The 26970-nt window shown below is 46.1% G+C and overlaps 1 protein-coding gene across 2 annotated transcripts in view; it reads right to left on the reverse strand.

Moving 5' to 3' along the window:
- The window catches only part of LOC135907134 (acetylcholine receptor subunit alpha-like), a 294303-nt gene that overhangs the window by 78286 nt on the left and 189047 nt on the right, over nucleotides 1-26970 (reverse strand). For both annotated transcript variants that reach the window (XM_065438787.2, XM_070536904.1), the window contains exon 2: nucleotides 18918-19057. In XM_065438787.2, the coding sequence (XP_065294859.2) occupies nucleotides 18918-19057 (140 nt within the window). The remainder of the gene's footprint in view (nucleotides 1-18917; nucleotides 19058-26970) is intronic.

Consider the following 26970-nt stretch of genomic DNA (forward strand, 5'->3'; position numbering starts at 1 on the left):
ATACACAAACATGCAGAGAGAGGCGGAGACAGAGAGAGACGAACAAACACACAAACACATGCATGCACGCGCACTCGCACATACACGCACACATATGTACACACACAGGTACTACAAACACGCACACACACGCATGCACAGATATATGTTGCAAAGGAGTGGTAAGGTGTGCAGACACGGTCCCAAGAGAAGTGGATAACACGAACGCCGACTATCAACTGAAGGCAGCACTGAGGCGAAAAAAGAAAGACACGAAACTTATCTGCGCATGCTCTGGAATGGTAGCACCGCGTGTCAATCGGGTACACGTGGCGGTGTACGTGAGAGGTAACTGTTAAGGCATTTGATCTCTTCCTTATGTAAGGTAATCGAAGGCTGACTCATGCACGCACATCCACCTTTATTGATATGCCATGGCTCGACCATAAGACGCGTATCTTTATTCCTATGCATGTAAAATATCGCGCATTCATCTAACTAAGGCGTGCAGTTACAATCTTGGCATTCTTGGCAATGTAAGGAAAGACTGGAAGGTGATCCACCGGTCAACGAACTTTTATGTTCCATTAGTCTCTGATTGATACATCACCCCGTTTGCGCTACGTAGAAATGGCCACAGCTAAAGGGAACCACACACACACGACAGCCAGTAATATTGCTGTTCTTGATGTTCTTCACTGGACAAGTATCAGTTCCTTCCTTTGCCTTTTACCTGCTCCTTTTTTCTCTGCATGGCAGCGCATATCTTACCTAGCTTATTGGGAGCAGTGAAAACGACATCAACATCATATCTACTTGGAACTCTTTAAATCCTGTGCGATACTGAATGAATGCAAGGAATAGCCATTACTCTTTTCTTGCTATTATTTTCTTTTGTAATCACGTCCGTCGTCCTCGAAATCGACTTATTTAGGCGTTCAGCCACAGTGACCACTGTTATGCTAGGATACCTTGCTTCTAATTGGCTCCGGACCTATGCAATAAAGCTGGCGCTCATTTTGTGCATGCACGATCCGGTGAGGGAAGACTTAAGGCACGACGATCTCTCCCCAGATCGTGACATTTGCACCATACTTTACAAAGGCCGCCAGACTCCGATTGTCTCCTTCCGTTATAGCGAATATAGGTGGCCTTTAACACGGAAATTCAGAAGTAGAACTTGTGCTAGAATTAAACTGTGTGAGTGTGTGAAGCAGCGGAATCTCGGTATAACGAAATAAATTGCTTATACAGCTTGCATGAAATGCTTTTGTTAAACGTATTACCTTTCGAAAAAAAAAAAGCTCTTCGAAGAAAAAAAATGGCTGTGGCTTAGGTAAGGTTGGGCCCAGGATGCGAAGCATACTAGCCTTTATTTTAGTTTTTGAACCACTGTTTAGCTTGGTGAACTGCTGTTGCTTGGCTATATTTGGTTCGGCTAGACGAAGAAACAACTCATGCGTTACTCTGCTTCGCCTTGGACCGCATTGGACGCCGCATTGGACGCGGTGAGCGTCGAGCAACGCAGCGTTCGGCGCGGCAACGAAATGTGCGCCCGAGCAAGCGACGCACGCCTGAGCCTTAGAAACAGCTCGTTTCTAAGGCAACACCGCATTCTCTAGAGGCGCTTTTGTACCGCTTTGAAGCATCGTACTCGTGGCTCAGTGGTAGCGTCTCCGTCTCACACTCCGGAGACCCTGGTTCGATTCCCACCCAGCCCATCTTGCAAGAGTTGAGCCAAAGCCACTTCTCCTCTGTCGTGACGTCACGGTGTCACGTGGTATTCAAGGCGACACCGCCGCGCCTGAGGAGCTGGGTTGAGCTCTCCTAATATGCTTCGCATAAAAAAAATTGTGTAGTTTGCCTTTCTAACAGCTGCAACCATAATTTTCGTTCAATAACCTTTCTTTGTTTAAGTGTGATTAATACATTAGTAGTATAATATGGCTAATGTATACGCATATTGACAGTCAATGTGAGTCGCAGCGACTAATCGGATAATATCCTGTAGTGCGCGGTAGTTCTCGATAATTGGTGGTGCTACAGCACCACCAAAAAGTCTCACAGCACCAACGCAGCACTAGTCAAATAGTAGCGCTTCATACGCGGATTCTTTCACTCTCTAACTATTGATAATACATCTTCTCATTACAGTTACACCTGCAGTCACGCAAGACAGTTTTAATTAATTACGGCAAGAGTCGCGGCGTTTATTATATTACACAACCGCGCGCAATTCATTCGTGATTTGCTGTTATGAAATTACAGTGCGATTTCTTTTCTTTCTTTCATTTACAATGTGTTTAATTTTATGTGACATTTCTTGTGCACCGCGTGCAGTGTGGTGCCGCAGCTACCTCACCTGAAAGGTGACATAGCGACGCCACGCCCACAACTGAAGCGCCTACGTCACCGACAAGGATGACAACACGAGCTGAAGACGACAGCAGGAGAACGTGACATTGTTGTCGGCCGGGCTGAACGCCACAGCCACGCGCCAGCCTACAGTAACCGTCACGTCGTCCTACACATAATCTCAGCGATAAACAGCTTCTGCCAAAGATATTTTCTGTATTTTCAATATTGTGTACAATGCGTTATGCGAAATAAAGAGCTAATGACCGTACGACTCAACGATAACGTTATAGCTAACCCGCGACACGGCTAAATGAATTTCACTGTGCGTAAGAATTGCTCTTATGTCCTCTTTCTTGCTTTAATTCCTTTATTTCCTGTCTATTTGTTCCTTGCGTTTCTTAATTTTCACGTTTATTTCTTTCTTGAGCCAAGGACAGCCGGTGGCTTTTATGAAGAGATTAAAACAAAAGAATCTCGCGTGATTACTAAAACTGCAAACAAACACGTGCTCAACATTTCAGTGATGCATTCGCCAAGCTCCCAAAAGTATGAAGGCATTTCGTTTTCTATTCCCGATCTCTGCATTGCGTTATGATGAGGAATGAAAATGCAATAATCGCGTTTATTCTTTTTCCGCGACTATAGAGTTAGCCTGACTTCCAAGAGCTCATTTTCATTTTTTTTTCTGGCATTGCCAAGCTCCTCTCTGCCTCATCCAATCTCCCGGTCTTATGTTTCTTTTTTTTTTGCTTTTCCCTTGAGAGACACCAAATCGAGTGAGCCTCTCTAATAACGAATAATGCGTCCGCACAGCACGCGTGCTGTTCTGTTTTGCTACTCACGGCTTTGTTCAGATTGGATAGTCTAGCACCAGCTCTGTGTTTATAGAAGAAAATACTATGCGGTTCTGCAGAAAAGTACGAGACCCCGTCTCCTCGCCCTCCCCCCCCCCCCCCCCTCCCCCTTCCCCTTCACTCTCATCCAGTTCGAACTGAATTTCTGTTCATCCCTAGAAAGAAAATACAGTCGCACCAGAGCTCTGTTGATTTAGACTGAAGCAGCTGAAAACATCTAGGCAAAACAGCGTTCTTGATGCATCGCTGGCGGAGACCGCATGTTTAATGGAGGACTTCTATCGTGGACCCCGAGAATCATCTATGCTTGAGTTGTTCGCTATGTATTCTGTGCTCCTCAAAGACAAAACAATTTCTCATACTTCTGGAAATGCACTCGCGCACCCGCATTGCCAGCGTACCAGCGCGACAGGAGTTCACAGGCGAAAATCGATGGCGCTAAACATCGTTGTCTCGCACACCGCAGGGTTATCGAAAAATCAACACGCGTTTGAACAAGAGCATGCCCGTAAATTGGCACTTATACCAGCTATATGGGACGCAGTGTTTGTCTCGTGATACCCGTGAGCGATTTGAAATTGCCGACTACCACCGTTGCGTAAGACTAACTCGAGTTTCAGTGAAATTCGTGTCTCGTAAAACAAGCGAGAGAGCCAACGGCTCCCCCGGAGAGAACGTCGGCAGCGTTAAGGAGCCTCAAACTTCTCCGCCAAGCAAATGCGTTTTTCCCCCGGTTGCTGCACGTTCTCACCGCGTGCCTAACACTGAGTGCTACTACTTTAAAAAGAAAGTTAAATAAGAGAACGTGTCTTTATCAAAACGACAGGGACAGTGGTGCAAATGATCTAATGGCACCCACGCGGCTGTCGCAGTTAGGAAGTGCGTTCTTGCGGCATCGCAAACTTGGTTAGGCACCCGTCGCGACGTTCCTTTCCTTATTTTTATGTTTTAGTTTTGAAAAGTGGTAAGAACTTCTCACGAGGGACAAAAGTAAAACAAACATAGAGCACATTGGGGTTTTCGTTTTTTTTTTCTTTTCCTCGGAAGGAGTCGTGATGCATCAGCCGATCCAAATGCGAGTGCAAACAGTTCTGATGATCGGAACAGCTAAAGAAAATATTTTACGTGCATCGCAATGGTTTTAGTAGTTTAACGTACTCAGCCAATATTTACTCATAATTTATTTATGTATTTCTTCCCCGATACTTCGAACGCCATGGCGCAGTGTTAAACGAGTTTTATCTTTCGTTATTATGACTGCTGAAGAAAAAGAAAAAGGAATGCGTTTGCTGGCAACGGTACAGAAAGTTAGCAATTGTGTGTGCTTAATAACTTGAAAAAAAAGAAAAAGAAGAGACGAGCTGTAGTAAGTGGAACTGCCTAAGACAAACATAAAAATCACAATAAAATGCGCCCACATCTTGAAGGATGTAGTACCTGGGGTGGTAATGGTGTTGGTTTTTTGTAGTGACAGGCAAACCTTTAGTTTTGGAGTTTCGATTCCTGCAGTTCCTTACTTCCGGTTTACGTTTACCTAACCGTCTGAATACGTAAACCGAAAGGGGAAGCTCGGGGTTCTTGTCTTTGGAAACTCTGGTCCCGCGTATACGGTTTAGCAGGCGGAATTATTATTATTTGTTTTGAACACATAAGCATATATACACAGTTAACAGAAAAGGGAAAGCGAGGAGCAGGCTGGCAACTGCCACCGGAAGTGGCACAACGCCTGCCTACTCTTCTGAAGGGAGGTGACAGCAACACAGAAATGGCAGATAGGAAGGAGGGGAGGAAAGAGGAAAAGAAGAGCAACCGGACAAATCTAAAGACTAAACTAGAACACAGTACACTACGCAAGTTGTTCTGCCGAGTTTCGACTCGTCAGCCGGAATTAAAGTGACGCCGCGTCGAACAGCCTTCACAATTATCAACCCCATCCATGGCTAGTTCGCTATGCGGCTAACTGTGCTCTCCACGATGAGGCGCCAAGTACAGCTGCACGCAATCACCGTCCCGTCGGTTCACCATATACACTACAAGGTGTTTGAGCCCGCCACCTCCCATCTTCGAAGGGAGAAGTGTTAGGGCACAGTAGTGATCACACACAGTAGGGCCGGTCACTGAAGGTCACGCTACTATAGAATGTTGAATGTTCACACTAAAAACGTGAACCTAACTATAGAAAGGTTAGTAGGGCGCGATGGGCCTGATCACGTTTAGATGCACAACCACTGAGGTATAAACATTCCTCGAGTGTCGCACAAAGCAGGCCAAGGAGATAATAGTTTCTCACTAGCGACATGCGCTGTGCACTGAAACCGCGACACTCAAATATAAGGTGCTGAAGTGTCGCGTTCCAGCCAGAAGACGTACACAATGGACTCGCCACACGTCCTTGTCTGTATAAACGTTCGTGCACGTTCACGCAACCAACCCTCAGCTTGAGCAGCTGTGCTCTAGCGCGACGCGTGGCAAGCCTCGACCACGAACATGGGGCGTGAACGTTTCATTTGCGACGCGCTGATCTGGATGCTGCTTGAGTAGGTGGCGACAAATCAGCAGACGAGCGTCATCAAGCTTTCACAACATTTCTGGCCAGTCACAGTTGTTATGAGCGCAACTTGAAGCGAGCCGATCAACCTATTCATTTCTTGCGATTCCTACGTGTGAAAGTATCCATTGAGCAACGAGAGATACCCCACGTGATGTAATTTTGCTGGCAGAGTCAGTAATGCTGCGCTCAAGTGGACAATCAAGCTCACTGCGTTGTAACCTGCTAAGGACAGCACGGGAGTCCGTAAAGATGACAACCTTCGATGTAGTTAACTCCTCTTGCACGTATTTAAGTGCAACATTAATCGCTGCTAGTTCCGCAGTTGTTGACGATGTCGGATGAGGTATTTGAAAGATATGTCGTACTTGAGTTGAAGGGCAGAAAAAAGCTGCAAAGGCGCCTTGACCGTCGTTGTGTACAGCTGCATCTGTGAAAACTTGAAGATAATCGGGAAATTTTTTCGAACATGTGAGCATCAGCAGGCGGTAATGGGACGGACGAACAGGCATACGGCCAACTTCGAAATAACGTGCGAAGAATAGATATAATGGCGGAATAAAAATTGGTGGTGAGCGCATGAGTGGTTGAAGCGAAGCAGAAAAATAAACGCAATTTATTTGCGGTTTACTAGACGCAAAGGGAAATAATACAGTGACAGTGATTACCACGCGTACTTTCAATTCCAGTCACCAGTACTCTATTATGAAAATGTAAAACAGCATTGAATCACATGAAATTACGTACAATACCGAAATATCAGCTATAACCAAATACACACTATAGAGAAAGCCAAATACAAAGAAATAATGGCTTAGTAACAGGCACTTAAGTGCTGTTACTGGTTGAAATCAATGAGTTCTTCGAGGCTTCTTAAAGCGCACGTTACCTGGTATTCTAAATATTGCCTTTGCTGTAAGGTTTTAGTCCTTGCAGGTGTAAATGTACTCAATCAGAAATTCGCGAAAATGTTCACAAGAATTTTAGCTTCAATGAGGTGGCTAGATGGGCTTGTTCGTACGTATTTGGAAGCAAACAGTGTTAAAAACGGCTCAAAACCCCTGAACCAGTTGTAGCTTTGTGTTTTATCCCGCTTCAGCGCTGTTTTCTTTTTGAAAATGCACAAATATGCGTGAGAAATGTCAGAAGTCACATATTTATCGTTGTGGTCAGATTCCGAGCAGATAGAGGAAACTGGAGTGGTAGGCAGTACCGTTGCCAATATACAAAGCAGCAGTTAAGAACAAGATAAAAGGCAGTACACTGAGCTGTTTATCTTTTTCCAAGTTGCCGTCATATGCTGCATGTTGAGAAGGGTAAAAAAAAAAGGTCCCAAATGTTGAGATTTCAAGCAATACGCTTGTGTCTATACAATTTCACTCATAGGAGAAATATAAATTTGCAGGAAAAATACATAAAATGAAAAAGAAATTACAATTTAAAAGAACAACTTAAATTTTGCGAACACGAACAACACAAAAATAGAGACAAAATGCCAACGAAATACGCGAATAGTATTTGTAACGCTGTCAATTGCGAAATTGAGGTTCCGCAGCTCTCTGCTGGCAGAGAAGTGTAGTCGCAATCCTCAGATTCTGCAGTGTGAAGCATCAATAATATTGCGACGGGGTTAAGAGTGAGAAACACTAATGAATAATGTACGCATTTCCTAGCGCCGCGATTAGCTGTAATCCGTTTATTTTCCTTAAATATCCCTACTTGCAGGTGTTACAAAGTGATGCGGTGCAGAAGTTTCGTGTTATGTAAAGGCAGGTAAGAAATACAACTTCATGGACAACGTCATGCATGCACGGTTTCGCTTTCCTCAAGGACACTCCCCCGACTATGCGTCGATCAGCGCCCCCACTAACGCCTCCTAGATAATTATAAATTTATTCCTTTGTTCATGGCTGAACACATAAGAGATACAAATAGAGTAGTCGAAGCACTTTGGACTTGAACCCATTCACAGAAACCAATTTATAACGAAAATGAACAACTTCCCGTTCACATATCACTATTCACATATCCCTTAGTCTAGATTTGTAAAGAATTATTTCTAACAATACTTTGTCGCTTACCAGTGCATACTGGGTAGCGATATGGAAGGACCGATAGCATCTAATGCAATGCAATGACTGCGGTGACCGAGAAAGTGCTAAACGCCATCTGTGCTATCTTTCCCAAATGAAAGCGCTTGCACTCACTACCGCTCTAAACCAACTAAGCGATAGACCTTTATAGTTGGACAGCATCTCAGAACCATGGTCTCGCATATCAAAGCTGCTGTAATTCCGGAAGGCAGTCAGTCTGTGCGGTCGTTTGCGACACAAAGCTGAGAATTTTAGCTACATTGGTGACTCGAGTGCACGTAAACTAAATATATTTTTTTATTTTCTTACAATTTTCTTCCATTTCCCCCTCCTCTAGTGCAGTGCAGCCAAACGGGCTCAGTCCGGGTTAATTTCCTTGAATTTCATTTATATTTTTTTCTTTAGCTGTGACGCAGTGATTCGCATAGAGAGAGAGAGAGGGGGGAAACAAAAGGCACGGATGTTAAAGGGACACTAAAGGGAAACAATAAATCATTTTAGACTAATAAAGCATTGTTTGAGAAACCTGCAGGCAGTCATTTCAAGAAAATAGTTTGAATATTAGATGAGAAAATGAAGGTCCAATTATCAGTATTTGAATTTCGCGCCGAAACGCCAGCGCCGGTACGTCAGGGTGACGTCAGGGATTCCAAAGATTGTTTTCCCATTTGGGCCGCGTTGGCTGAATAAATGTTCCCGAAACTTGGCATGTTTAATATTTGGTTTCTTTAGAACACAATGTAGTCAATCTGTACCGCTATATATAATTAGTAGGCCCTAGAACATGCCATCAAAATCCATGACGTCACAGCCCCCAGGTGCGGGAACTCAAGTAGGCGTCGCCACCCGCATTTCGTTCTTGCGCTTTTTCTGGCTTACCAAACGTCTTATCGCTGTAAGAGTGGCGTTTTTGGTGTTGTAGAACGGTGATTTACTGATGCAGAAGAAATCACTTTTCACTTTAGTGTCCCTTTAAGCACGTTTCACCTGATTTCCAACGCTGTGCTTCGGGAAGTGAAAACAAAACAAAACAAAAAAATATGGGGGGAAATAAGGGGGAAAATTATGCGTATCTGCGACACAAGTCAGAGTGTATGTGAAGCGAAGCTTTAGTGAAGCGTTTAATGAAATTGGAGGCATCTAACGGCCATGCGTATCATTCTTCTGGTACAGTTTGTAATCTCGTCGATCGCTTTCCCACGACAACGCTCACAATATTAATGCAATGCAATTTCTGTTGTTTATACACCACACCGCTCTCTTCCTACGCAAGAACGAAAGCATTTAATCAGGCAGATGCATAGTGTGATACATTGTTAAATGAACTGGCGCTCGCCTTAGGTTTGAAAGTAAATAAAACATCAAATGACGTTTCCAGACCGCTACGCATGCCTTGTTCACAATTCCCAATGATTTTCTTCATTCTGAACAACGGACACGTAGCGGTCTCGACACGTCATTTCATGTCTTATTTCCTATCGAACCTTAGGCGAGTGCAGTTGATTTGACAATGTATCACCCTTGCCTGACGAGCTTTCGTCGAACTTTGGACTACAGTGATAGACGACGGAGTGACGATGGTGGAAGGAACATGACACCGAAGCGCTGTGTCTGTGTATCTGTTTCTTTCTTCGTCCTCGTCCAGTCGCGCTTATACACTCTACCATGAACCACGAGGACGACGGCCGCATGATTAGGATGACATCATGACGACTTCGTGGAATGACAATAATGGCGTCAAGACCGTCTTATTCAGGACGAAGACGACACGAGAATGACGCCAACTGTATGATGAGTACGACGCGACGACGCTGGCAAGACGACAATCGGATCAATGCTTGGTTGACAACGATGGTATAACGACGATGCTGTAATGACGACGAATGCATGGACGATTGGACGACATGACGGCACGACTACGACTTTATCAAGACAACGACGACGACGACATCAGAAAGGAGGCGCAAATAAGGCGGCATGACGTCTATGTAACGAACATGACGGGCATCGTGATAACAATATGAACACGAATGCATGACGAAGATCGTGTGACGACTATACGCAGTGACGACGGTGTAATGTCGACACTGAAATGACAACGGCGGGATGGCAATGATGAAACAAACACGAATGCAAGACGACAAGGCTATGACGACAATCGCATGACGGCGACGAAATGAAGACGTTGGCGGCACAATGGCATAAAGACACTATAACAGTATGTAGGCGACAGGACGGCCATGACGGCAGGACGATGGTTGCATGACGACGATGCACTGACGACAAGGCAACAACGACGATTATATGAAGCCAAAGGAATGACCAAGAACGGATGACGACGACGACATCGTGACGACCATGGAAAGACGACACCTGCATGAGCACGCTGTAATGAGGACGACTCTATAACAACGGTGGTGTAACGAAAACGGCATGGCGACAGTGGAATGACGAAGCCGAGTATGATGACGACGAAACGACCCCGACGGCAACACCAGGGGTGCACGACGACGACGACTGTATGACGACGAAGCTACTATGAACCATGGCACGATGACGATGACATAGTTATGACAGCGCAATGACGTCTGTATGTCGGTTTAGGAATGACGACCACTTTATGATGATGACGACACGCGGCGCAGGCATGATCACTGATCAAGTGGCAGCGAAGTGATGAAAAACAGTGAAACTGGTGGAACAATGAAGGTGGTCGAACAGTGAAGGTGGCGTGAAACGAAGGAATGATAAAAACGGATTGTAGTCGACGAAATGACGATGACGGGAATGCGAAGACAGGCCGACGGTGTGAGTGTGTTGGAGCTCGCATCTGCGCTTGCGCGTAGGACTTGCCACGCCGACTCAACTCTGCACTACATACGTTACCGGTGTTCGCACTATGTGCGCTACTGGTCAATCGTATAACAACTTGGTGCATACGTCCAAAAATATACCCACCTAGATGCCTGACGACTCAGCAGAGAGCCAGCGAGCCAAGCGAAACATGGGAAGGTAGGCTAAGGAAGCTTCGTTTTATAACTTAAAAAGCTAAGAAATGATGAGCGCGCAGGCTAAACAGCGTTCACGGTGCGATCAAAGGCGGTCCCACCGTGCTTATTCCGTTGACTTACCCATGGTACAAGGGAAAGAAATGGGAGTTAGAAACGTGTGCTCTCTGTAAGTGTAAATAGCTCGTGGTGAGACATAAGTATGTCACGAAGGGTGACACAGGGTCGTATGGAAATGAGCACAATGCACAAATTACTGTGACTAGCATACACCCGTGGGAGGGCAAGCGTGGCAGCCATTAGTATATGAAAGTTCCGACCGTATACTAATAACTCCACATGTCTCCGGCATTAATTTGGCTTACCTTTTGAGAAATCTAGGAGGTACCAACATCTTGTACGTAAAGAAAGATAAGCAAAATGTAAATGTGATGGATTACATTATTGCATAGAGAAACGCCTCAGTGCGACAAGAGTCGATAAAAGGAGCCGCTCTGTCCTCTCAAGCAAAGAACTTCGCGGCCGCTAAGAATTGGAAGATGCTGCGCAATTTTAAAGACGCAGATTGAGGGTTTGATGCAGTGTACGGCGTGGACCGAAGGCATTTACAAGCGCAGGCCTCGTGTCGTACGCCCCAAGTTCGCGATGATGTGGAGCGCATTAGGAACAACGAAATGTTTTTAGACACGCGATAATACGACGGCACGCTTGTTTCTTTTTCTTCTATGTTTTCCTAGCCTTGCCAAAACACATACACAAAAACCACCAGCCAAGCGCAACCTTCACAATAAAAAAAAGAAGAAAAAAGAAAAAAGAAAGACAAAACTTCATTACACGGAAGCTAATTTTCTCGGAATAAAGTGCTCGCGTGACCGACGCATGCCCATTATTGAAGGCACGCTCCAGAATTAAAAATCAGAGTGCAAACACGTTTGAAATAAATGGTGAATATTTAATGCCGGACAAGGCTCTTCGCGCGGTAGCATATCTTATAGCCATCTTCTAGCTCCGCCTCATTACAAGGTCTAAGCAAACAGAAGAGAATCCGATGCCAATAAATATGCAGCATGGAAGAAGAATAGGCACTATGCGTGTTTTCAGGAGCGGCAATATATTTAGCTTGAATAAATTTTTAAGAAGAAAGAGGATCGATCGAAGCCCATGTACCTATTAGGCGTACGTAGTTTGCTCAACAAATAAAACGAAGTGAATGTTCTTTTAAGAAAGTACTTTCCTTACTTCGTTCTCCATTTCATATAACATGATTATTAAAAGTAGCATGATTTATCAATACCACGTTGTTTCGCAGAAAGGGAATGGCGGAGAACATAGATAAGATCTTCCAACCCACATCAAGATATGAGTGGAAAACAATTAATTCAGGAAAATACATAATTAACAGGAACCCAAGCGAAACACTTTAAAGTTCAAATTCTGTAGTTTACTGAGAATAACAACAATGAATTTTACAACTCAAAGAGGCTAAAGTGAGAAAAATATATGAATAATTTGTTTGCGAATTTTTGCGGAGATGGTTGCCGCAATGACCCGCAAAGGCCGCTGTAACTCTAATTGTGTGCTGAAGCCAAGCTAATTTACAACAGTCTAAGAAGAAAATCTCTACTGAGTTAGAAAGTGCGATGGATGGTGTGATATGGGTCCTTAGATTTATATCGGATGTAGATTCCGAGTTTAGTACGCATCTGTACTGCAGCGTACGTTGAAGCTGTCATTCTTAATATACGTATATTGTTCTTGAGACGACGGGAAAGTGCCTCTTTGGCAGAACGTTATTTGGAAACTATTCCCAGCTTGTGCAAGAAAAGATCTCTCTATTCTAATTGTCCTTTATTTAGTTACCATAATCACATATTTGTGCATTCATGGATGGATGGATACAACTTTCTTGTACGTCCGGCAAGGTTTAACGCGACCCGGGCTCAGGTCTCCCATGGAGGAACGTCAAGGCCCTGCCTCAACGCCGCCTCACGGGCTTGCTGGACTGCCCACGTCTGGATTCCGAGGTCTGAGCTGCGCAGAGCGGCGGCCCACCTCGACGACAGGGTCTTCGGAGTAACTACCATCCCTCCTATAACTACATTGCACTCCCACAGCATGTGTTTGAGTGTTGCTGGTCCTTCCTGGCACAATTTGCACGTGTCGTCCTGATGCTTATCTGGGAAGATGCGTTTGAGACGGAATGGATTAGGGAACGTGTTTGTCTGGAGTTGTCGCCAGGCGACGGCCTGCCTCCTGTTCAATTTGGGACTCGGCGGGGGGTATATCCTTCTGGCGTTCAAATATGCACTGGTGATGTCGTTGTATCTTGTGAGCCTGTCCCGTTCTGCTCGAGAAGCGTTCGCTATCGTGCGAGAGGCGTTTCCCTGTTCGGCGCGGCGGGTCATGTCTCGCGCCGTCCGGTGCGCCGTCTCGTTTAGGTTCGGGAGCGCGTCGCCTTCCGTGGTGACGTGCGCGGGGAACCATATGATCCTCGAGTTCGCGGTTTTGGATCTGCCCGCTTTGGCCAGGATGGACATGGCTTCCTTGGAAATTCGACCTTTGGCATAATTCCTTACTGCCGTTTGCGAGTCACTTAGTACGACTTCGCATTCCTGTTCTGTGAGGGCTAGCGCAATCGCTACTTCCTCCGCTATTTCTGAGTGTTTGGTGTATACACTACATGTGGTTCTGATTTTTGATTCTGCGTCTATGACTACGGCGGCGTATGTTTGGCCGTTCGCATATTCGGCTGCGTCGACAAAGCGCGCCTTTCTGTCCCTGCCGAATGAACGGAGCAGAGCCTCGGCTCTTGCCTTTCGTCTACCTCGGTTGTAATCGGGGTGCACGTTTCTTGGGATGGTTGCCACCGTAATGGTCCCTCTGATTTTGTTGGGGATTGGCATTTTCTGGCCGTGCTGGTTGTGGTACGTTATGCCGAGCGTGTTCATAATGTGTCTTCCCGTCGTGGTGGTCGACAGGCGTTCGAGCTGCGAGATGCGTTGTGCTTCGGCTATTTCTTCTATGGTGTTGTATATGCCCAGCTGAGTCAGGAGCTCGGTGCTCGTCGATTCCGGTAGGCCCAGGGCTATCTTGTACGTTTTCCTTATGAGCGTGTTAATCTTGTTCTTTTCCGCGACGTACCAGTTGTGGTAGGCGGCTACATAGGCGATGTGGCTGACAACGAATGAGTGGATCAGTCGAATGACGTTGTCTTCCTTCATGCCCGCATGTCTATTGGTTATTCTCTTTATGAGTCTCGTGGCGCTGATGACTTTGCCTTCGATCTTCCTCACGGTTTCACCGTTAGCTCCGTTGGCCTCAATGATCATTCCGAGGATTTTGATCTTGTTCACTTTGGGGATTGCGTTTCCGTCTTGGGTGTACAGGCGGATTTCCTCGTACTCCCGGGGTCCTGTGTAGCTCTTTGGTGGCATGCCTCTGCGCGTGTGCCGGTAAAGGAGTAGTTCGGACTTGCTCGGGGAGCATTTGAGGCCCGTTCCTTGGAGGTACTCTTCCACTTTGTTAATGGCCGTTTGTAGTGCGTGTTCAATTTGCCCATCACTGCCGCGGTCTGCCCATATCGTTATATCGTCTGCATATATAGCGTGGTGGATTCCTTCGATTTCGCGTAGTTTGCTGGGGAGACCCAGCATGACTAAGTTGAAAAGGAGCGGAGATATAACTGAGCCCTGGGGGGTACCTCCACTTCCCTGGGCTCGTTCTTCGGACTCGAGGTCGCCAACCGTAAGGGTGGCTTTGCGATCGTTCAGAAAGTCCCTCACGTAGTTGTAGGACCTTTCCCCCAGGTTCAGATTAGACACTTGTTTAAGGATCGACTCGTGAGCGACGTTGTCGAATGCTTTCTCCAGGTCTAGTCCTAGGATGGCTCTGGTGTTTCTTGTCTTGTCGTCAAGGATCTGGTTCTTTAGTTGTAACATGACGTCCTGCGTGGACAGGCGGGATCGGAAGCCTATCATGGTGTGGGGGTAGGCTTCCGTCTCTTCTAGATGGCTGTTGATACGGTTCAGGAAGGCGTGTTCCAAGACCTTACCCACGCACGACGTGAGAGAGATTGGGCGTAGGTTCTCCAAACTCAACGGCTTTCCGTGCTTGGGTATGAGGATAGCCTTGGACCTCTTCCACTGCTCCGGGATGCGGCCTTCTCTCCAGCACTTGTTCATATAGCCCGTGAGTTTGGTAACAGATTTGTCGTCCAGGTTTTTGAGCGTTTTGTTGTTAACCCTGTCCGGTCCTGGGGCTGACTTGCTGTTGAGTCCTTGGAGTGCCGTTCTGATTTCCGCCTCACTGAAGTCTTCATCTAACTTGGGACTAGGACTGCCAGTGTACCGGCCGTGCTCCACCGTCGGTCGTTGCGGGAGGTATTTGTCGCAGAGTTTCATGACGATTTGCTTCTCACTCGCCACCCCTTTTTCTTTGTGCAGAAGTCTCTGCATGTCGGCTCTTTGCTTGGATTTGCACTGGGTTTCGCCCAGTAGGTGCCTCAGCAGTCGCCACGTATTTCCGTTGTGGAGTTAGCCATCCGCGGCATTGCAGACTTCGTCCCACTGTTGCTTGCTCAAGGTGTTGCAGTGCTCTTCGATTTGTTTGTTTAAGTCGGCTATCTTTTTTCTCAGCTTTCGATTGAACCGCTGGCCTTGCCATCGGGTTTTTATGGATTTCTTGGCTTCCCAGAGGTGGGCGAGGCGACTGTCCATCTTCTCCGTCAGGAAATCGGGAGTGATGGTTTGCGTGGCCTCCCCGACATCCCTGGTCAAGTCTGCGATCCATCTGTCAATGTCACCGATTGGCTCGTCGTCTTGCCTGATATCCCGGTGCTTGCGGAACTTGTCCCAGTCTGTTCATTTGAAGCTTTTGACTGGGAGGGTGGTTCCCGCTCGGGGGATCGTGATCTGGATGATCATGTGGTCGCTACCTAGGTCTTCTAGGGTGTTTCTCCAGGTAGCCCTCTCGATGTTTTTGACCATTGTTAAGTCCGGTGTGGTATCTCTTGCAACCGAATTGCCCATACGCGTTGGGGCGCTGGAATCCGTGATGAGCGTGTATCCCAAGTCTTGCGAGTCCTGCCATAACTGTTTGCCCTTGGTGGTGGTGTGGCCGTATCCCCAGGCATGGCACGGCGCGTTGAAATCCCCACCCACTATTAGCGGGTTCAGGCCGGCGAGCTCGGCTGCCTTTTTGAGCAGGGAGAGAAAACGCTGCCGTCTTTTGCCGTGCATTCATGTCCCTAATACATTTCTGAGATCCGTCCGACTGCTAGCCAGTCACCCTAGGCGGGTAGGTGTCATTGCTGGTAAGGTTATCCTAATCAGCATAATTAAAATAATCATTATAAACAACGACAACAACAACAACAAGGATGCCCCATGGTTAGTATAAGCCGTTCCTTTATTGGATATTACAAGTGAGACCTCGTTTTTCGTTGTTTTTTGTTGTGGAGCGGTGCGTTCACACTACGAACACGTCGGGTGGTGATGAGAGTGGACAAGCCCAAGCATCTGGCAGGCTTGGCGACGCAATCAGTGATCGCATCCGGAAAGCAAACAGGCTTTCACGGCGAAGACACGTATGTCTTCTCATTGAGCAGCGGGCAGCTTCCCATCGACGCCTTCGGACGTGCAATGAGTCGTAAAGTGCACAGACGGAACAGCCTGATTGTTTCACCCTTGAGCACGTTGATATTTAGCGGTAGTCTTCACCGGCTTCTTGGGTGCGAGGAAGCTCGGAGCTCAGGGAAGTTAACAGGACAAGGCATGTCGTGTGCTTGCGGAAAGTGAAACGGCTCATACGCGATGAAGGCATTTCTTGCTGCTCTGTGGATTTCGCTGGAGTAAAATTCGAAGGTGGCGAGGCCCACGGTGTAGCGAGCGACGTTGCATTTCGGCTTGGCTTTGCTCAACGATCTACGATGAAATAACGTCAGCATGTGTGACGACGATACACCGCCACCTTCTCAGCGACTGCTGCGCGGTGCATACAACGTCACGCAGGCGTTTGCTGCAGCACTGCATGTTTGTTTTCGAAATGCATGCGCAGGCGCTACCACTCTCAGAGTTTGTGCAGAGCGGAATAGCTTTCCACAATATAGCTCCCTCAAAATAGCAGGTGCTATTCTGGCGCCATACTGTAGGGATGAGCAGCGCCCGGTTCCGAAAGGCACTTCGCTGCAATGAAATCAGGGCAACTCGTTGCGGTGGCCATGCTTTGTTTGAAGCGCTTACCTGGTCCTCCTACGAGCGCGTTGCGCACGTACCTGTGTCGAACCTGATGTGTTGCAACCACTTACGGATTCCACCTCTGACGTGAAACCATTTATTATGAGGTATATTAACTGGTCTCCGTTCTTAAAGCGGGCCTACGAGCCGACTAGATACTGTGCGTTACTATGTCATGCTTTATTGTTTAGTTAAGATAAGCAGAGATGCCCTCACTGGGACCAAGGTGGGGCTGAAAATTGAATTTTATATTAGGCAGTTGGCCGAGAATTGGGCTGACTGCAGCACGCGAAATGTATAGTGGATGCGATGGAGAAAAAAAAAAAGTTTATTTTCTTCGCGCTACGGCGATGGCGAAGCGGAAGTTGAGTGCGGCGACACACTTTGATGACGACAACTTCGTCGTCAGCGTGGAGGAATAGCCGGACGCAAGGAGGATGAAAGCAAACTCAGTTTTCATCGCATAACTGCTCTCGCATGAAAATTTCGCACGCGGACGCGATATGGGTCTATGCAGTTTACGGGTGCAGGTTAACTGACCGTCTTCATTTGCATTAACTTATGATGCTAGTATCTGGATACATGCTTGCTAGTATCTGAATACCTGCTTGCAGTCGCATTATTCTACGCGCCATTGTGCGGACGACAGCGGCATGCGTAGCATTGGCCAGTTTACATCGTCTTTACATTGCATCCCACAGATTCCTTCGTACTGTTTCCGTGATCGGTCCGCTTTAGAACGCGAGAAACCGACCAGAATCCAGGGAGTAAGGCGAGGGGAACTTGCTTTCGGTAACAAATTATTTTCTTGAAGACATATGCTTCTCGCTCTTAGGATATTTAGGTACCATTTGCTATTTCATTGCGTAATTCGGCAGGGAACGTGGTGAGTCACCGGCACATTTCCAGGGCGACGCAGGTGGCTATATAAGCCTATTTCTTCATTACGTGCTTTCGCCCGCAACTGGAGGGGCGCGATTCCACCTTCTACCCCCAGCCCCCCCCCCCCCCCCCCCCGCCTCGTCCCACTACTAATTTTTCCTTTTCACAACTTCACAGTTCTCCTCCCCATCCCGTTATTTTCGAAACCATACTCAACACATTTCTAGCTCAGATTGTATGAAGGGTTGGATCTTCTCCCAGACGCTAACGCTTAACAATTCCTATAGTAGGATTTTCAGTCACATATCAAAGGCATTTCTTATTATACTAGAAAAAAAAGTGAGTTGTATTGAGGTACCGTAGGATCTTTCGGACTGCATAATTTACCATCACAGTGGTGTGATGTATGTGAACAAATCATTTGAAAACTATTTCTGTGGCACCAGGGAGAAGTAATATGTCTTAGGTAGCGCGCTCCAATGACACTGCACGGAGGCCAAATTTCGGCGTGAAGCCACGCGCAGACGTTTGCGAAGGATCAGGGGAAACTACCGAGAACGCTAACACTCCGATTTCTGAGATTAATTGTAGGTGTGGGTGTCTACGTCTGATATTTCTTGAAAAACATTGATTCCTCAATGAATCATTGAACCAGAGAGGCTTAAACAAAAGTGTTTACGTCCAAAACCTTGATTGCAAGTACACGTCGACTTCAGTTATTTCTATGGCACAGTGGCTCTGATTACGTGCAATTGACATTTCGAACTCTAAGTAGTTCAAAGAATGCACCGACGGTGGCCTCTGTATACCTCAAAGCTGAATCGACTTCAACACAACAACAGGATCAACCCGAGTTTATAATAGTATAGCCAACTTTCCATTTAGCATTGAAAGACAGCGATGAGCGCTATCAGATGGCATTAAAACGGAACACTGGAAGAGCGTATATTCTTGGAACGCACCACTTCGATGAGCTGAGAGAGCTTGAGCTTGATTCGCACTGTGAGCGCGTCCGTGTCGTTGACGACGGGGCGGACAAGCTTGTTGTACCGGGATATGAGGTCATCGTACAGCCGCTTGGCGTCCGGACTCCCACGAACACCTGCCGGGTAAATGTGCGAAAGACAAAAACATAGACACGATAAGGCACTGCGTCTTTGATCGGCTCGAATTTGAAGCCCATCGCGCGTCCCCGTTGTCTTGCCCATAAGAACAGGGCAAAGCCCCGAACTTGTTTGTTTAGGTATGCCCAGGCGCGGTTACAGACGGGAACGAGCACTTGTTCGTGTGTACATCAACTTGCTTTGGTCTAGCAGCTGTCACTGCGCTTAAACATTCCTAAGTAAGTCTTACAAGCAAGGCACAACCTTAACGCTTGTCAAGTTCCTTCTTATATACCGGGAGCTTTAGCGAACACTTTCATACATCTTTAACGGTTACCTGTGGCAGAATTATCGGGATGTCACCGCTTCCGAGATATTAATTCCCGAACTCTTCGGAGAAATGCACTGGCGTTCCAGTTGAAAAAACGTCGTTTCATGGACTGACGCACAAAAGTAACTGTAACGCCAGTGCATTTTACCGCAAAGTTCGGGAAATAATATATCGAAACTGGTGTCATCCTGGAAACTCTGCCATAGGCAACCATTTAAAAATTTTCGAAAGAGTTCGCTTGAACACCCCATATAAAGGCTTGATTGCCATGATTTCTAAACTGCGACCCAACCATTCCATGCCATCAAGAACGCAATTTTTTTCTCATAAACCATCAAAGTTTACAAAATAATTTTCTTTCATCGCCTGTGTCACAAGTTTTTCCGATAAAATCACAAGAAGTGCAACTTTTCCTTTTTACTTCTACTAAATTCTTCTACCCACTTCATTTTACTGTGCTTTGTTCCTCTCATCCAATTCACTGCAAAGTAGCTACGCTACTCTACATACGCCGGAGCACCACAGTTTTCAATAAAGAACCTTTTCTAATAATATTTAGGGTTTTACGTGCCAAAACCACTTTCTGATTATGAGGCACGTCGTAGTGGAGGACTCCGGAAATTTCTGATCACCTGGGGTTCTTTAACATGCACCTAAATCTAAGCACACGGGTGTTTTCGCATTTCGCCCCCATCGAAATGCGGCCGCCGTGGCCGGGATTCGATCCCGCGACCTCGTGCTCAGCAGCCCAACACCATAGTCACTGAGCAACCACGGCGGGTAAGAACCTTTTCTGTCTCCTTCAAACCAGAACACTTTTCTCGCTTTCCTTTATTTTTTTTTGTTCGCAACGAACTCACACTATTGGAAGGAGTTGCAAGAAAAACAATTAACTGCGTATTTCTCGGCACTTGGTTTTGCCATGAGGTACCTGAAATGGGGCCAGCGCACACTGAAACAATGCAACATCCAAAATCACAAAAAAAAACGAAGCCAACATGACTGAAACCAATACTCTAGTCGCTGTATTCTTCCGTGCTCACCTGTGAAACAAGGACTTCGAGCTTAACGAAAGTTTCGAATAAAGCTGAGATTAGTCCATAGGGTAATTGACCTAGAAATGAAAGAGCTTTGCGTTGAGAGGTGAAAACACGGCATCGTGGATTAAAATATTGGGCCCATATTCACGAAGGAGCTCTTATGTTAGGGCTGTTCATAAAAGCAGATGCTGGCCAATCAGGACGCCGGGCATATAATCGAAGGTGGACAGCCAATCGCAGAGAGCCCTTACGGAAGAAAGGCTATTTCAATTCGGCCCATGATGCCATTGGACCGTAGGCAGGTAGAAATTAAAAGCGATAGGGACAATTTATTGCGTCAGGTATACTAAGCGTCATGTTGGTAGAGCGCAGAGCTTTTGTAAACCAGAAAATTACAAGATCATCAGAGAAGACTATCACGTCGTTATGAAAAAGCGGTACAAGTTCCGATGGCGTAGCGTGTCCCCCTTTTAACTGGTAAAGAATTCAGTAGATAAAGGGTGGTCTAAAATAAACCGAACCCAAAGCAAGTGAAGAACACATCACCTGTAAAGCGATAAGAATACTTGAAACCTCGTCCGTGTGGTGACACGTTCTTCCCTTGCTTTGGTTTGCTTTCTCTGCCCCCCCCCCCCTGTATTACAAAAACAATTAAGTGCCATCTAAACATGAAGACCACGTGCAGCTTGCGGCTCTAAACACGTTGTTCTAGATATTTTAGTCTTTCACACGCTTTATTACCGGGCATCTTTCAAGGGGCGAGCTTGGCTCTGTCTTCCTTAACGCCGCCTTCGTCGTGAAGGGGCACCAAACGTTTCAGCCAAGAATCATTAAGTAGGCAATGATCTAGACTCATGGAAGTCATAACTCGTATCTCACAGATCTATATCTCATGGAAGCGTGCGACAGCAGGTCTATAGACATGATCTATGCATTCCCTTCGCTACATGCATCAATGTTAATTCGAGTCTACGCTCACGTTTACAGCTGTAGCGCGCAACTGTGTCCCTGTCCAGTGGAAGAGAGACATGAAGTATGCGAGCAGCGTAATATCGTCAAATAAGCAGAGTACGTGTCGAGAACTCACTATTCTCATGTCGATTATCCGCTGATCACTCACAGTGACACTTTCCTTCTCGCGCGACGATACACCCAACGTGATACCACTTCATCGATGTACATCCACTAATTTGCTGACAGAAAAACAAGGCTCTATTTGCACCACAGGTGAATACATTCTGTTAGTTGTCGGCATATTAAATGTAACTGCCAGTTACTGATTATATACGTTGAGCGTTCAATCGAAAACTTTGACTGGCACAAAGTTGGTGCAGTGCTAGAGTTTAATTTTCCAGCTACAGTAGTTGGATTGCAGCGAATTTTTCTTCCGTTTCGAGCAGACTTCTTTGCCATAAGTTCTCCCTTCTTGGTGGTGGGGAAAAAACTGCATTTTCACCTCCACCTCCTTCCCCCTCCCGCTCCATCTTCACGTACGCATTGAAGTGCCCTAGATTTGCGCATCTCCAGTTCCCTCCCCCCCCCCTTTTGTAACTCTTATTTTTAATGACATCTGAAGGTACAAACAATTAGGTGGCACCAGCTACTAGTCGCGACATGGCAAAGAAAACTAAATAGCAAACTGAAATAACGACATCTGCCAATAAGCACTGAATACTATCACAGAGCAAAAACACACACAAATGTACAACCACGAGTCCTGGAAGCCATAGGAAACAAAAACGTACAGTTGCATAAATAAATAGAGCTACTTGGAATTTTCGGAGAACGTATAAAGATTTTCGCGACAGGATATCTGTGTCAGGACTGAACGGAAAAAAAGGCTTAATGGCAGATGTTAGCCTAGTGACTTGCCTGGCATGATACATCATGTAAGGTGGTGAGAGATGAAAGGAAGGGAACGATATAAAGAAAGCAGAGCACACACACACACGCACAAACACATGCAACAGCACAAATATGCGTACACAAACACAAAAGCTTGCACAGTCTTATTGAGGCCTGTATCCCAGAGGAATGCTGTATGCACTTTAGTGGGGCACAGTTGAAGCACCTGAAATTACCACTGTTCAAAAACGCAAGAACGTCCTGCAGCTCAATTCGTGTGTCACGTCGCTTGTTTAAAGCTTTAGAAGATGATCCTCACTATGAGAAAGAAGGAGATTTAATGTTTCTTTGTACCTGTGCACCAGCTTTTCAGCTATATCCCCCACCTCTTGCATACCTGGAGCGTACATACCACAGCATGCCTTCACTTAAGCCGAAGTCACCAGACTAGGAGATCGCACTTTATATACTGATTATGGCTCTGTAATTACTGATTGCCAGTATGGCTGCACTAAAAACAAGTCAACTGAACACGTTGTCCTCGATGACAAAGAACACAGAACACACAACTTTAATTCACAACTCTTTACTCTTGGCTTTTTATAGAATTTAGTAATGCCTTCGACATTCTTACCCACGATACTCTTTTCGCTGAACTCGATCATTACGACATACGTGGGCATGCGATCAAGTTATTCAGACTGTACCTCAGTTCTCGCACTCAATATGCAGTAGCGAACCGCTGTGCATCCACTGTCTAGCAAAATACAAATAGCGTGTCACAAGACATTGTTTCGAGGCCACTTCTATCCAATGTATGCGCAATTGACTGCATCAGCATGGGCGAGCTAAGAAAATGTAATATATATGTAGATGACACTAAATGTCTTTTTTTTTCTCGGGAAATCCTGTAATTAACTGGTGCCGCAAATATAGTTCTGGAGTTCTTGGCGTAATGGCACGCAGCTAATGCTCTAAATATGAATATTAGGAAAATAAAGGCAATTATCTTTCACCTGCGAGGGATGGAAGTACTGAGCCCAGCTCCGCTCTCCTTGAATGACACCAACAAGCAGTAGGCGAATTTGCATCCCTTGATGTGCAGTCTTGACGTGCACAATGACTTTCGATCAACACATACTTGAGCTACGTGTCACCATATCTAGGTTATCGTGGCTGCTGGGTGCTCTTGCTGTCTCACCAAATCGCTCACTCTAAAAAAAATTCTAAAAAGTAGACTGCAATACGCGTTGAATGGCGGGATCGAACCTCGCTCCCCATGCACAGTCACCGGATGTTCAAACTACCAGGCCGCGAAGAACACGTGCACAAGTTTCCTCAACGCTAAAGGCGCAGCGATGAAATGGTCAAATTTGCAGCCCTTGGTAAACCGCTTCACTATAGCTTCCCTTCATATAGATTCCCAAGATGGGCGTTGGAGCTGCATAATTTTCATATTTAGAACTGGCGAGCGTGAACGGTTTGTTGTTGAGTGCCATCGGGTTTCAAAATCACCTGTCACGCTGGTGGTTGTTTTCAAAGCCTAATTTCTGCGTCGGATATAGGCCGATGTCCGGCCTCGCTAAGTTTTCTCAACCTAACGACAAGCCCTGTTGTGCAAGCGGACGTCAGCTAAGAAAGTTAATTAAGGCTGCGCTCTAGCTAACCTGAAACTTGCAGCGCGATAATAAAGCATGTAGCCTATAAGCCACTGTGGCTGTTTTTCTAACAACTTCATAATCAGCGGCGTTTTGAAAGTTGCGCCGAAAGCGAAAAGTTTGATGCTATGAGATTATACCAAACAAAATGTGCATAAAACTAAACCCAAATAACTGGAGGGGCCTGCCGGAAAACAGTCCGAAACGACTAAGGCCATAAAAAAAGATATTTAACTGTACATCAAACACTTGTTGCACCATTTTGACACTCTGCAAAGTCATAGTCCTCGGGATGGAGAAATAACTGCACGCTAAAATTACTTGCCTGGTCGCACTTGTCGTAATGGTCTCATATCTACTGAGAAGAAGTAATAGTTTGGTTCACGAAATTAAATTGCGGCGTTCCGATTACAACAAGGGGCGCTATAACGCTATAAATCCACTTGAGCCTGTTCATTGCCTCTCTTTAGTCTTCTATAAGAAAGTCTGCTCAATGTAAGCAATGCTATTCGTTTTGAAAGAACAAGAAGTGGCCTCCTATAAACGAGGAGCGCGTTTTATTCGGCTTTTCAAACAACGCTGCGGGTCACCGCCCAATGCTTGCGTCGGTGGTTACGTAAATTTCACGTCAGAAGATTGGAATCAAAACGGACTGGAGTAGTTTTACGTTATAGGGCCCCTGATCCTCAACCACGATGTGACTATTAGGCATGACATAGTGGCGCACTCCGAAATAATTTTGAGCACCTGAGGTTCTGAACGTGCACTCTATCAGCAACATATGCGAGTGTTCTTGCATTTTGGCGCCATCTAAATGCGGCCCCTACAGCCGGAAATCGAATCAACGACCTCGAGCTTAGAAGCGCTACTCCATATGCGGTGAGCCACAGCGGCGTGTGATTTCATTCAGCGACCGCTGATCTAATGCGGACGCCTCAACTCAAGTATGAAAGTTTAAAAAATTGTGGCGACTAATGGCGACGACGTACTCATTCAGTCATTCATTTTGTGTTAAAAACTCGCAATCACAAATTATGGGAAAAAAAGGAATGCTTGGCAAGTATTTAGTGATCACCTCGTACGAAGATGTGGTTAGTAAAAACGTGTGGAAGGGCAGTGCATCGCTTACAAAGAAGAAAAGTAAATGAAAGAAAGACGACGCTGAACCTAGCGACGCTTACTGCCCAAAGGGCCGTTTTTTACAAGTCTTATAAAGTTGCGATTTCGCGGGCACTATGACCTGCTCACCTAGCGCACCTCGAATTTTCTGTTCGATACCGCCCAAGTCAGTGAAGTCCATCTATAATGCTACAAATAAATGCGTGACCAAACTTCTGTCTTCCAGCACATATGTCCGCCCTATGCTCTAATCATCAGGCCACGATTGCATGCCATGCTTCTCTCGTTAAAATGCGCTCCTTGATACGTCTGGCGCGGGCGTGCCGTACGAGTTTACCGAACTCTTCTAGGGTGCTTCGAGACGATGTGTTAGAGTTAACGGGTTTAAGGGCCAGTCTACTGCTTCTCTTGGGTACCTAGAAAGTGGGTCCTGTCCGCTTGCAATGCTATCAAATTAAAGAAAGCCGCAGCTTAAAGGGACGTACACATGAAGTATCTCTTTTCCTTGCGACATGTGTCGCGTCTAGGTACATCGGGTGCAAGCGCGGAACGACTGAGCGCGCACTTTTCTCGCGTCAGCTTTCTCGCTTTGAGTGTCGAAGTGGAAGGCGCCTGAATGAGCGCAGTCGGTTTGCATTGGAATTACATTGCTACAACCATTGTATCATATGTGCCGCTTCAGCTTCCAGGGCGCTGAGCCTCGCTTTCACAGGAAGGAAAAAGAAATGGTACCTCAAGGCGCAAGGTCGTTTCGCACATGTGGGTTTTCTTTTTTTGTGCTTATAGCTCATACAAAGTACGATACCTCGGCGTCCTTTTGTGTGTCTCATGCTCTTGGACGTGACTCCTGTGCTAGCTCGATTTGGCAACAGCAAGGTGACAGTTAACGTTTCTTTTTTATTTGCTTCGGTATGCTACCTTTCATGCAATTTAGGCTTAGGGTACACCAGCCACTGCAGCTTCACTTAGAAAGTTAAGCCGCGTTGACTGTATTTTACCGGCAAGGTTTGTTACAATTGTTATGTCCCCCGACAATATATAACTTGTTTCAGAACTCCAGTTTTTAGTTGGCAGGGCGGCAAAAATTATGCAGATCCCCCGCACTGTAGGAATCGATTTGCGCGAAGCTTGTTGTGGTGTTTGCGTTCATCGACGACATTTGGCGGTGATGTTCACCGCCTACGGCAATCATGATGTGATGTTAAAGGGTAGCTTGCGTGCCCGACTTGTGTTTGTCTACGTAGTATGCGGAACATGGAGAGCGAGACGCGGTTGCTTAAAAGAATTTCAGTTGGCAATTTATCCTGCGTCGACTAAAAGGCAAAGCCTTGCGCTGCACGAAATTCTCGAAATGGCGACTGTGTTGATTTCTTATCGCATCTGCACGGAGTAAAGCAACTACTTCTTCATTTCCCGGGGCACCTCACGTCTATTTTGTGAATTTGCACGTTTGATGGAAAAGAGCTTCGACGAGTGCTTGCAAGGAGTGCTCGAAATCGTATATATTAAAGCTATCGAAGCTTTCTCTGCCTACCATTCTATGCATTCACCTGGGTACGTCGGTCAGTCACGGGTCAGTTTCTGGCTTCAGAAATAGCTTTTCGCTAAAATAAAAGAAAGCAGAAGAAGGAGAAGAAAAGAAAGAAAGAAAACATCGAAGCGTACGAAAAACAGCCTGCTTCTTGGCCAATCCCCCATAGTGGGTACGCGCCACTATCTGGGATACAAGACAAGACATCGAAGCACGTCCTGCCGCGGGATGCGAACCTCGCGGTCTCCAGCAAAACAGCCTCATTCTCTAGCACTTAGGCCACAGACACACACATGCACAAATTGTTTGGTCACAATCGCACGTATATTTATATCGTGCCAATTCCAAGTTGATCTTTGAGGTAATTAAAAAAATTGAAATTAAATTA

This window comes from Dermacentor albipictus, chromosome 4, assembly GCF_038994185.2.
Source record: "Dermacentor albipictus isolate Rhodes 1998 colony chromosome 4, USDA_Dalb.pri_finalv2, whole genome shotgun sequence".
NCBI classification, from domain to species: Eukaryota; Metazoa; Arthropoda; class Arachnida; order Ixodida; family Ixodidae; genus Dermacentor; species Dermacentor albipictus.